A 13020-nucleotide genomic window follows, 5' to 3' on the forward strand; every position below is an offset into this window, starting at 1 on the left:
TGTTGGGGGTGGTAGGTAGGTGGGTATAGTGTGGCATGTGTGTATGTGGGGGGTGGTGTGGTGTGTGTAGGTGTGTGTGTGGTGTAGGTGTGTGTGTGTATGCGGGGGGTGGTGTGGTGCATGTATGTGTATGGGGGAGGTATATATGTGGGGTGTTTTGTGTGCCTCATGTTCTATAAATTTAATCCACAGTGAATGCAAGTCCCCCTTGTCAGGTCATTTCCCGTTCTCCTTAAAAACTGCAATCCCAGGGGCGCCTGGGTGGCGCAGTCGGTTAAGCGTCCGACTTCAGCCAGGTCACGATCTCGCGGTCCGTGAGTTCGAGCCCCGCGTCGGGCTCTGGGCTGATGGCTCAGAGCCTGGAGCCTGTTTCTGATTCTGTGTCTCCCTCTCTCTCTGCCCCTCCCCTGTTCATGCTCTGTCTCTCTCTGTCCCAAAAATAAATAAACGTTGAAAAAAAAAAATTTAAAAAAAAAAAAAAAAACTGCAATCCGGGCAACCATGGACATTTTCTGGTAGGTGGTGTGTAATGTGTATGCATGTATGTGTTGTGCAGGGGGTGGTAGGTGTGTGGGTATGGTGTGTGTGTGTGTGTGTGTGTGTGTGTGTGTGTGTGTGTGTTGGTGGTGAGGTGGGGGGTGGTTGCAGATTGCCTGGGAGCAGGAAGTTAAATGGTTGCAGTGGGGAAATAATCCTGGAAAGAACATGTAAAAAATCATCTCAAAGATTTCTAAAACTCTGTTAATACCTACATGCCTCAAAGCATTAAAACCCAGGTTCCTCAATGCTCTATATTATTCAGTGAACAGCCCAGGGCCCAGTGAATTGACAGAAATGATGGGCTTTTGGGAAAAAAATCAATCCCAGGAAGCAGTTAACCATCAACTGGTTGGGAAGGAGAAGAGGAGCTCAGTTAGGAATAAGTCATTGATGAGCCCCGCTTTGAAATCACTTGCTCTTATACCCAACACCCAAGTCCTCTGTAACACACACACTCAAGAAGCCAGCAAGTCCACCATCTCGCCCCAACACCTGAAGAGCAGCACCTGCCAAGATACGCAGTCTGGTGGGAGGGGAAATGGTGAGCTGAAATGGGTGGAGAGAATGGCCAGGGTTGCCTAGCTTGCAGGTTTTAAGGAGAACTGAAAATGACCTGACAAGGGGGACTTTCATTCGCTGTGGATTCAATTTAAAGAACATGAGGCACACAATAAGAACATACGACACATGCCACCAAAGACAGTTTGAGCCATGACCCCAAGACAAAAAAAGGGAAAGATGGCATCATCAAGTTCAGGAAATACATGCAAGCACACAGGGAAGAAAACAGCAAGGGGTGGTTGTGAATGAGGCAAAGGAGGCCCACCACTAGTGTGAGCAACCATTGGGGGATTAGCACCCCAAACATGCCGAAATTGTCTAACTACAGGAGGACAAAGGAAGTGGATCTTACCTGGAGGGAGGTACTGGCAATGCCCAGAAGAATTAACTAACACGTTGGTGTGGAATGTGGCATCAAATCGCTCATCAGCACTAGAAACACAAAAAGGATTTCATGAGTCAGCACTGCCAGGCAGTGGGTTTCCCATGCCCTTAGGTCTGTTGTGACTGTGCTGGAATAGCTCTGGCAGGTGCTACTCTTCGTGCTTGGGTCATGCCACCATTCACAGCCTGCCTGGGAGATCTCAGAGCAGAGGTTGGTAGAGGCCAATGTCCACCACCACCCCCTCATTTCATATGAACTGTGATTTTCATATGCATATAAAACAAAGTTCTTAGCAAAAGTCAATCCTGAAGACAATTTCATAGGACAGGAGCAGATGAGAAATTTCTATCTATCTGTAGGGTAGAAGCTCTCTGCCATTGACAGCCCCATGCAGGCATGGGTTTTGATCCACTGTCCTCAAAGCTCCAGTTCCAGTCTCCTGAATGTGCCCAATGCTTGGTTGATGCTTATCCAATACATCTTGAATGACTGAAGCTGCAAGCGCAGGAGGTTGCCAGGCATAGGCAGAGCCCAGAGGCATACTGGGTACCATGAATAGCAATGACGGGAATGTGGGCAGGTGAAGAGAGAAGAATTAGGTATAAGTTTTAGATAGATCCTCCCCAGCCCCCTCCCTGCACATGTTCAGAAACTCCTGCAGCCAGCAGTTAACAAATTCTATAAAGGGGATGGGAAGAAGACACAAAACACAAAGAAAGAACAACAATTAAAGCCAACAGCCCTTAATATCCATGTCTTTTATTTTCTGTATTACGATACTTTGCTGACCCTGGATGAAGTGTGCCCCCCTTCCGCTCCCAGGTTAGCCAGTTCCCAGAGATAGCAGACAACTTGTTCACCAGTGTATCCCTCAAATGCAAACCATCAAATCCAGAGCCCACACCCCAGCCACCTCCTTTATCAGGGTTTCATATTCTTGGCCTCTGTCCCTCTGCTCTAATAACCAGAGGGCCAGGTACCAGACAGCTAGGGACAGCCCCTATCACCCAGAGCCCACTGAAATTATTCACACTGGCCAATCTTAACTCTGCTCATCCTGCCTCACCAGTTCCATTCCATGGAAACCACAACAAAGGCTCTTGCCCATGTTCCCCCTTCACTCCCTCTGCCTCCTGACCCACCCCGGTGTTTTCTTGTGTGGGTCTGCATGGTGTGCTATGCCTCCTGTTTCTAGGGAACTGTGAATAAAAACTGCTTCCTCCATGACGGCTACTTCTGTGTCTGCATCTCTTAGCATACCTCATTAAAACAAATCCTGGCTATCCTTAAATAAAAAGAAACAGAACTCCCTCAAGAAAATACAGGCAGCCGGGTCAAAATGCTAGCACCAAGGAGTGAAGTTCCTCTCCTTTTAGCAACTGGGGACCTGTAGTAAGGCTGCATACTTCTGCAGAGGCTGGGGCAGCCTTTTCTAATCCCGAGGTCCTCTGAAAGGGAAACTCAGAGTCACAAGATATTTGAGGACAGCACTCTGCATGAGAGACACAATTAAAGACACAGAAAATATCCAAGAAGAAGAAGTGAACAAAAGGAACAAAAAAAATTTGCTCCTTAAAAAAGTAATATCCTCACAGAAATTCAAGAGGATATTGCATTTAGTAAAACACAGCAATACGAAAATTAAATTTTGACTTATGAAATAAATGTTTATAGACAGGTAGGAGGTCTGGCTGATAAGAATCACAAAGATGAAATGTGAGACATTGATGAAGAGGGCCTTCAGAGTACAAGGCCAGGAGAACTCACTCAACAGCTGCTGGAGAAACAACAGGGGCAATGGGTGGGAGGGAAGGGCCAAAGAAATCACACAGAGAAATTCTAGGGCTGAAAGAAACCAGTCAAGCATGAAGGCAAAGAGAGGCACCTTCAAGAACATTAAAGGCCTTACAGAGCTTGTGTCCCACGTGCTAGACTTGAGGATGAGCTCTAGGAAAATGAGGGTGAATACTGAAAAAGAAGAAATAAATTTTTGAACTAAAACTAAGTATGAGGGCAGGTGGGTGGTTCAGAGGGTTAAGTGTCCGATTCTGGATTTCAGCTCAGGTCCTGATATCATGGCTCAAGATCTAGCACCTGCATGGGGCTCTGCGCCGACAGAGTGGAGCCTGCTTGGGATTCTCTCACCCTCTCTCTGCCCCTCCCCTGCTCGTGTATACGCTCTCTCTCTCAAAATAAATAAATAAATATTTAAATAAACAAATAAATTGGGGTGCCTGGGTGGCTCAGTTGGTTGAGTGTCTGACTTCAGCTCAGGTCATGATCTCACGGTTTGTGAGTTCGAACCCCACATCAGTCTCTGTGCTGACAGCTCAGAGCCTGGACCTTGCTTCAGTTTCAGTGTCTCCCCCTCTCTCTGCCCCTTCCCTCTCTCAAAAATAAACATTAATTTTTTTTTTAAATAAAAAATTATAAAATAAATAAATAAATAAATAAATAAATAAATAAATAAAACTAGGGATCAAGAAAATGGATTTCCATGATGAGCTGTGCAGTGGACCTAGAAAAGGCACAGAGGGGGTGTGTTTACACATTACAGCAAGATATGAGGTGTCTCTGAAGAGACTCAAGTAGATTCAGAGCAATGGAGAGAAGAAATAAGCTGGAAAACACCACAGATTCTATTAAAGACACATTAAAAAAAAATCACTGTAATAAGAAAAAGAAATGTCAACCACAAACTCTGCGGAAAACACTGTACAAAAAAAGTCAGGGTGTGAATATGAAACAAAAATGTGATGATGTGCAGAGGAAGAAGGAAGAGAGAGAGACTAAGTCACCACAAAAGGATAATCCTTTGAGATGAAGGACACACCCACCTCCTTAACTCTGATCACACGCAAAGGGAGAAGGAGGAGGGGGCAGGCTCAAGGTGCAAATATTCTTTGCTTGACTGTGGTCTGTACCCGACTGTCTCAATGAATCACATGATAAACAGGGACTAGGCACAAAATAGCTGAAAATGTGGACCTTCACAAAATCACTTTATATCATATCATGATTTTCAAACTGAGTTCTCAGGAACCGTGAGATTCTGTGGATGTGCTTTGGAGTTTCTGTAAATGTTTATTCCAACATCTCATTTCCTTGTATTTTAAAATGCTAATAAAAGTCCAAACCCACTCAAATTTTTACAAAATTTTAACTCTTCAGAATAGACTACCTACCAGTGGATTAATGCATGTGGCCCATTTAACTCCTTTTTTGGTGGGAGTTTAAGCTAAAACTTCTCTTGGCATGGTTATGCTGTATTTATAAACCTCTTGTGAATGAGTTACCCAGTAAGATTTCAGTTTTGCACTGCTCTTTTTAAAACTTCACATTTGAGCCTACAATTCCAGCTCAGAACCAGCACATGTTTCCACCTCTGTAGCTACAACTGAGAGCACCGTGCGATTCATGACAGAGGATACATAGTTTTGCTTATTTTAAGCTTGGGTTTCTTCTCTGATTTTTACATTTATAACAAAGACTGTGATCATCTGTTAGATCAGTGACTCAATTCTGGAAGGAAAAAAAAAAAAATTCCTCCAAGCTCTTCCTCCATACATTTGGATCAATTTTAATTGAAGACTCTTGAGATCACAAGACAAATGAGTAAAATCAAGATAAAAATCTGTTTCCATTAGCCAACAGTTTACCTATGTGACTCATTGATTTTTAAATGCGGTCCAACCAAAATAGAATATTGAAGGCAAACAGAATTGTAACTCTGTCATCATTATCAAAATTCAAATCTTAATATTTTTTGGCAGTTTTAGAATTCTTTTCCATTTTATACATAAATGATATAAAAGTAAACTCCTGTAATAATTGTATGTTAATACCACTTTATCTGTTTTGGCCATGATAACTGGAGATAAAGTTTGAAAAAGGGCCCTATTGCTAAAAACTGAGTCTGAAAACAGCTCTCCAAGGCAGGTAATGAAGTCCCTATGAAACATGAGTAGCCGAAACCACTGCAGTGACACAGGAGGTGACAGTGTCAGTGCTGTTTGGCTTCCGGCCCAGCACTATGTGCATTCAGTGATGTACAATGGGGGGGCAGCAGATAGTGACCATGAGGCCATGTGGTAACACAGCCTTGCAGCCAGCAGAAACTGATAACCATGGGTTGGGATGGGTCCAAGGACTCAGTTTATTCCTATTTCTGCTCTGTTGTGCATGTGAACCTTTCTGTATTAAACAGTTTGAATATATATACTAATATATATTAGAACACGATGTGCTCACAGAGTTCTTGACAACTTAGGCACATGGCCCCTTCATTACCTTCGAGGGCTCCTCTCTCTAGCTGCCTGGGTCCTTGTCCAGCCAGCGAAGGGCAGACAGGCTCCCACCCCCACCACTGATGGGGCAACAAGGGCAATGGGCCTTGGTCATTGAAAAGTGACCACGGACAGGAGGGATATTTAGCCTAAATATTCAGGATTCAGGGCCTATGTCCTTAGTGGGGTGGTCAGGAAGAAAGGGCATCTGGATATGCTCTAAAGATGGGCAGAACTCCAGCAGGTGGAAAGGAAAGTTGCTATATCCCCAACAGAAGGCATGATCTGATCACATATCTGGAGGTTAACTAGACTGAGGGAAACTTCATGAAGGTGTGGTTTGTCTGGACCCTGAGGTGAGTGAGGTATTGCCCCAACACCTTATCTTAGCACTTGCCTCAGCAGCAAAGGCTAGCATGGAGGCTTGAGAGCAAACTGTGGGTGGCTATGACTGCAGGATCCAGGAGTCAATCAATGCTTATGGAATTAATTACAAGCTGTGCTTTCAGAAGCCATTGAAGGCACGGGCCAGCAGAGGTGAACCCTGGAGGTCTGGGATTAGATTTCTTCCTGTTTTCCATTCCCTAGGGCTTGCTCTGTGCCTAGTTCCACCCCTGACTCCTGGCCTGGGAAGCAGAGCCTCTGAACCCAGCTCAGTGCAGCCTCCTGCTTAACCTGCCCTACAGCAGTCACCCCCACTGAGGAGCATGGAGGAGCTCAGCCTCAAGCCAAGGAAAAGAAACTGAACATGCCACCCCCAGAATCCTTTGGTCCTGGAGTCTGGCTGTCAGTGCCCTGAGAGAGAAGAACAGGGTGACCAGCCATCAAGAAAGCCCAGAAAGTAAACTCCCAACAGGCCACATACTCACTAAACTATGATTCTACATGCAGGTAATTCTGAAAGAAAGAGGAAAAAAAAAAAATCCAGGGTCACCCTGCTGTACCAAAGAGGGTAGGCACTAGGTATGTGGGTTCATGAAGACTCTAATGAATAAGGATTCATGTACAATCCGCCCCATTCCCTCTGAGCTCACATTGTCCTTGAAAGAAGGACGGAAAAGCAGGAGATGAAAAATGATCTCAACTGTTCTTACCACAAAATGAAATAATGATTATGTGATGTGATAGAAGTATTAGCTAATGTTACAGTGGTAATTAAATTGCAATATATATTTGTATCAATACATTGCACACAGTAAACTTACATACAGTTATAGGTCAATTATATCTCAATAAATTTTTTTAAAAAATAAAATAAAAACATTGGAAGGAAAAAAAGTAAAGGGGGAAGAAACAGAGAGCCAATCTATCTCAAAAGACAGTGGATCAAGGTATCATTTATTTTAAATCTTTTTTTAAAAAAGCTATCAATTACATGTTAAGACATCTCTGATATAAAGTATGTTTAGATTTCAGAGGGGAAAACAGTCTGTTTAGAATAGATGAATTTTTTTTCAAAAGAGAGTAATATGAGACTCTTAAATACAGGAAACAAACTGAGGGGTGATGGGGAGGTAGGAGAGAGGGAAAAATGAGTGATGGACATTGAGGAGGGCACTTGTTGGGATGAACACTGGGTGTTGTACGTAAGCGATGAATCATTGGAATCTACCCCCAAAACCAAGAGCACACTGCATACACTGTATGTTAGCCAACTTGACAATAAATTATATTAAAAAAAAAAAAAAAAAAAGAGTAGTAAGTCCTTTTTCGGGATACTTTTAGTTCTGTATTTTACTCTAAAATGTTAAAGGTCTACTGCCAGCAATGTGGCCAGTCACAGTCTGTGAACAAAAAGTCTTGAGCAGAACTGAAATTTTATGGCCATTTCTACCTGTCAGAGATCCCAAGGGACAGATATCTGGGCATCAGCTGGAAGCTTCCAGAGCAATATATTCAATCTGTTCTTTATCCGCCAATTTACATGTTAAGTGGCATGTAACATGGATGTTATTATAATAATTGAATGTAACATTGGATGGATTATAACCATGTTATAAATAAGAAAATGTTATTACAGTATGTATCAAGTTTCTGAGCTCCCTATTTTGTTCCTTGAATTATATGACTATCTCTGACCTAGTACAATATCATCTTAATCACTACAACATAATGAAATGTTGGTATTTGGCAGAGTAAGTCCCCCAACTTTGTTCTTTTGTTTAAACATTGTATCACTGGGGCACCTGGGTGGCTCAGTCTATTAAGTATCTGACTTCAGCTCAGGTCATGATCTCATGGTTATTGGGTTTGAGCCCTGCATCAGGCTCTGTACTGCCTGCTTGGGATTCTCTCTCCCTTCCTCCCTGCCCCTCCACAACTCACTATCTTTCTCAAAATAAATAAACTTAAAAAAAATTTTTAAATGTTGCATCACCTACCCTTTACTCATCATTGTAAATTACAGGATCCACTTGTCCACTCCCACTAAGACCTTGTTGAGACTTCAGTTGCAATCACATTAAATTTATAGAATAGTTTGGGAAAATTGGGCATCTTTGCAATATTCAATTTTCATATAAATATGATATAACTCATTATTTATTTTGGTCTTTCTTATATTTATTTTTATTGGTACTTATAAACACTTGCAGATATTGGAAATAAAATTTGTTAAATTACATTTTCTAATTGTCACATGGGTAAAGAAATACATTCAATATTTTTACACTTGTCTTATATCCAATATATTTTGTCTAGGTAGTCTCTAAAAGTTTTTTTTTTTTTTATGTAAAGAAATTGCATATTCTATGAATGATGATAATTTAGTTTATTCCTTTCTAATACTTGATGTTTGATTCCTTTGTTTTCATTACTACTTAAATTCATACCATTGTTAAGATATGTGATGACAATGATTATCCTTATTTGTTCCACATACAGAAACTTCTAAATGTTTCAACTTTAAATGGGTAAAGACCTTACATCAAGTGAAATTAAGTTTTATTCTATTTCAGGGTACCTGGTGGCTCAGTTGATTAAGTGTCTGACTTTTGATCTCAGCTCAGGTCATGATCTCATGGTTTGTGTGTTTGAGCTCCTTGCTGATAGTGAGGAGTCTGCTTTGGATCCTCTCTCTCTCCCTCTCTCTCTGCCAATAGCCAGCTTGCCCATGTGTGCTCTCTCTCTCAAAAAAATAAACTTAAAACAAAAGTTTTATTCTATTTCACAAGTGGGTATTAAACACTGTCAGTTGATTTTTCTGCACTTACCAAGATGATCACATAATTTTTCTCCTTTCTGTAAATAGGATGAGTCATATAAATGGATTTTTCTAAAGTTAAACAAAACTTATATTTCTAACAGAAAACTAAATTTGATAGGATTTATTTTTAATTATTGCTAGATTTAGTGAGCTAATATTGTAGTTAAGATTTATACATGTATATTCATAATTGACATTATACACTAGATGGAACTTGCCTATGAAACCCACCTTTTCCTTTCTTTTTCAAAACATATTAACCAAGAAAATGGAATTGCAGGCTTCAGATGTGGAGAAAATGTTTGAAAAAGACATACCTGATAAAGAATATAATCTAAAATACACAAAGAACTCTTGAAACTCAACAATAAGGGGGGAAAAAAAAAACAATCTAATTAAAAAATGAGCCAGAAACCTGAACAGACGCATCAACAAAGATATACAGATGTCAAATAAGCATAAGAAAAGATTCTCCACATCACATGTCGTTAGGGAAATGCAAATTAAAATGAGAAACACTTCTTAGATGGCCAAAATCCAGAACACTGACACCAAATGCTGACAAGGATATGGAGCAAGAAAAACTCTGATTCATTAATGGTGGGAATACAAAATGGTACAGTCACTTGGGGCTATAGTTTGGCAGTTTTTTACAAAACTAAACATACTCTTACTGCACAATCCAACAATCATACTCCTTGGTATTTACCCAAAGGAGCTGAAAGCTTATGTATGTAATACACAAAAATCTGCACATGGATGTTTGTAGTAGCTTTATCCATACTTCCCAAAATTTGGAAGCAACCAAGATGTCTTTCAGTGGGTGACTGGATAAATCAACTGTGATACATCCAGACAATGGGAAATTATTCAGCAATAAAAAGAAATGAGCTAACAAGCCATGAAAAGACATGTAGGAACCTTAAATGCTTATTACTAGGCCAATTTGAAAAGGCTACATATGTAGGATTCCAACTATAAGACATTCCAGAAAAGGCAAAACTGCCAGGGGTTGTGGTGAGGGAGGGATAAATAGGTGGGGTAGAAAATGTTTAAGGCAGTGAAACTACTCTGTGTGATATCACAATGGTGGATATATGTTATTATACATTTGTCCAAACCCAGAGAATGTATATGAAGAGTGAACCCTAAATGAAACTATACTTAGGTAATAATGATGTGTTAATGTAAGTTCATCAGTTGTATCAAATGTACCACTCTGATGTGAGACATTGATAATGGAGGAGGTTATGCAAACGTGGGGGCAGAGGATATAGGGGAAATCTTCGTATTTTCCATTCAATTATCCTGTGAACCTAAAACTGCTCTAAAAAATAAAGTCTAATTATTTTTAAAAGTTGATTTATTTTTGACAGAGAGAGAGCACAAGCAGGGGAGGGGCAGAAAGAGAGAGGGAAACAGAATCTGAAACAGGCTGCAGTCCCTGAGCTGTCAGCACAGAGTCTGACAGAGGACTCAAACCCACAAGCTGTGAAATCATGACCTGAGCTTAAGTCTGACGCTTAACCTACTGAGCCACCCAGGAACCCCAATAAAGTCTATTTTTAAGAAATATATATTGATTCAATTTTCTTGTCTATTTTTTCTATTTTGTCTAGAACCAGCTTCTATTTTTCTAGAAAAAGTTAATTCTGGCTAAATTTCCAAATTTATTGGCATAAAGTTGTCTATATTAATCTCACTTGTTTTTGTTTTTGTTTTTGATATATATGAAATTTATTGTCAAATTGGTTTCCATACAACACCCAGTGCTCATCCCAACAGGTGCCCTCCTTAATGCCCATTATCCACTTTCCCCTCCCTCCCAACCCCCATCAACCCTCAGTTTATTCTCAGTCTTTAAGAGTCTCTTATGGTTTGGCTCCCTCCCTCTCTTACTTTTTCTTCCCTTCCCCTCCCCCATGGTCTTCTGTAAAGTCTCACTTGTTTTAAAATGCCTGTTGGTGGTTATAAACCCTTTACATACCTAATAAACATTTGTTTGTATCTTCTTTATTTCCTAAATAATTACTCTGAGGTGTGTTCATTTTATTAGTTCTTAATTATCTTTATTTCTTTATTTTATTTTTTTTATTTTAGAGAGAGACAGCGAGCATGAGCAGGTGAGGGGGACAGAGGGACAGAGAGTGAATCTTAAGCAAGTTCCACACTCAACATGGAGCACAACTTGAGGCTCGATCCCACATCCCTAGCATCATGACCTGAGCTGATTCAAGGGTCAGATGCTCAACTGACTGAGCCACCCAGGCATCCCTATTAGTTCTTTTTAAAAACAGTTTATTTCTTGATTTCTATCTTACTTGTTTAATGTATTTCTACTCTTTGTTGTCCCTTCTATTTACTTAATATTAATATTTTTCTAACTTCTTGAGATTGGTGATTAACTCACAAATTTCCTTTTAAAATGTTTTCTTTGTTTTTGTTTTTTTATTTTTATTTTTTATTTTTTAAAATTTACATCCAAGTTAGTTAGCATACAGTGCAACAATGATTTCAGGAGTAGATTCCTTAGTGCCCCTTACCCATTTAGCCCATCCCCCCCTCCCACAACCCCTCCAGTAACCCTCAGTTTGTTCCCCATATTTATAAGTCTCTTCTGTTTTGTTCCCCTCCCTGTTTTATATTATTTTTGTTCCCCTTCCCTTATGTCAATCTGTTTTGTCTCTTAAAGTCTTCATATGAGTGAAGTCATATGATTTTTGTCTTTCTGTGACTAATTTCACTTGGCATAATACCCTCCAGTTCCATTCACCTAGTTGCAAATGGCAAGATTTCATTCTTTTTGATTGCCAAGCAATACTCCATAAAACCTTTTCTAATGTAAATATTTAAGGTTACATATTCCCCCTACATACACACAGAAACAAAGACACATAGACACACACATACACTCTCACACTAAAGATATTTAGTTCTCCAGATATTTACTTTTAGTAAAACAAGGATAAATCTATTCCTATATCTGTGTCTATGTATATCTCTATTAACTATCATATTTATATATTGGATAAGTCTTGTTAAATGTGTAGATAAAAACTTAGATATCCTTGTTTTGTTTTTTTTTTCTCTTCTTAAACTATCAATTACTGAAAGAAGTACATCAAAATCTTCTGCCATAATTATGGATTTGTCTGTCAATTGTCTTTATTTGTTTCAAAGATATTTTGTGTTTATTGCATACATACATGTGAGATTTGTTATACAGTCCTTTTTTAAATGTTTATTTATTTATTTTGAGATAGAGAAAGAGAGAGAGTGTGTGTGAGTGGGAGCAGGGGAAGAGAGAATCTTAATCAGGCTCTGCACTGTCTGCATAGAGTCTGATGTGAGGCTCAATCCCATGAACCATGAGCCAAAATCAAGAGTCAGACACTCAACTAATTAAGCCACCCAGGTGCCTCATGATTTGTTAGAAACTGTTTCTCTTTTATCACTGACATTACCTTGAATTTTAGTTGTTCTTTTTTCTTACAGTGTGTGTTGTGTTTTTTCGTTTTCTTTTTTTTTTGTGTGTGGGGGGGGAGTTGTTTTGTTTGTTGCTGTTGCTTTCCTGTTGTAAATACAGCCATTCTCATTCCTGGTTCCTGTTTGTCAGGTATCATCTTTTCATTTTTTACTTTTTATTTTCATTAGTGTGTTTATTTTTGTCTCATGTACTTAAGTGCTTTAGTTCCATTGAAACAGCCAATAGCTGGATTTTTAAAAGTATATATAGTTGGGAAACCTCAGTACTTTTACCTAGCTACCTAATCCATTTACTTTTATCTTCTATGTTGCTAATGCTTGGTTTTATTTCTACTACTTAATTTTGTGCTTTCAGTTTCTCTCTCCTTTGATTGTCTCCTTTCTTTGGGTTTCTTGTGTTTTCCTTATTTTTCTCCCTACTTGCTCTCTACCTGTTTGAAAGTTCACTATATTCTTATGCTTCTGATGTTATTCTTATATTTTTAATGTGTCTTACTCAAAAATGACAACTCTATGCCCTGCCAGAGCAACTTAAGTACAACAGTGTTTTACCTGCA

The 13020-nt window shown here is 39.6% G+C and overlaps 1 protein-coding gene across 2 annotated transcripts in view; it reads right to left on the reverse strand.

Moving 5' to 3' along the window:
• Positions 1-13020, reverse strand: part of LOC112856150 (neuronal acetylcholine receptor subunit alpha-7) — a 114236-nt gene that overhangs the window by 17366 nt on the left and 83850 nt on the right. For both annotated transcript variants that reach the window (XM_086711356.1, XM_086711357.1), the window contains exon 5: positions 1454-1533. In XM_086711356.1, coding sequence (XP_086567482.1) covers positions 1454-1533 — 80 coding nt within the window. The remainder of the gene's footprint in view (positions 1-1453; positions 1534-13020) is intronic.

This window comes from Puma concolor, chromosome B3 (assembly GCF_028749965.1).
Source record: "Puma concolor isolate L17-30 chromosome B3, mPumCon1.1.hap2, whole genome shotgun sequence".
NCBI lineage: Eukaryota > Metazoa > Chordata > Mammalia > Carnivora > Felidae > Puma > Puma concolor.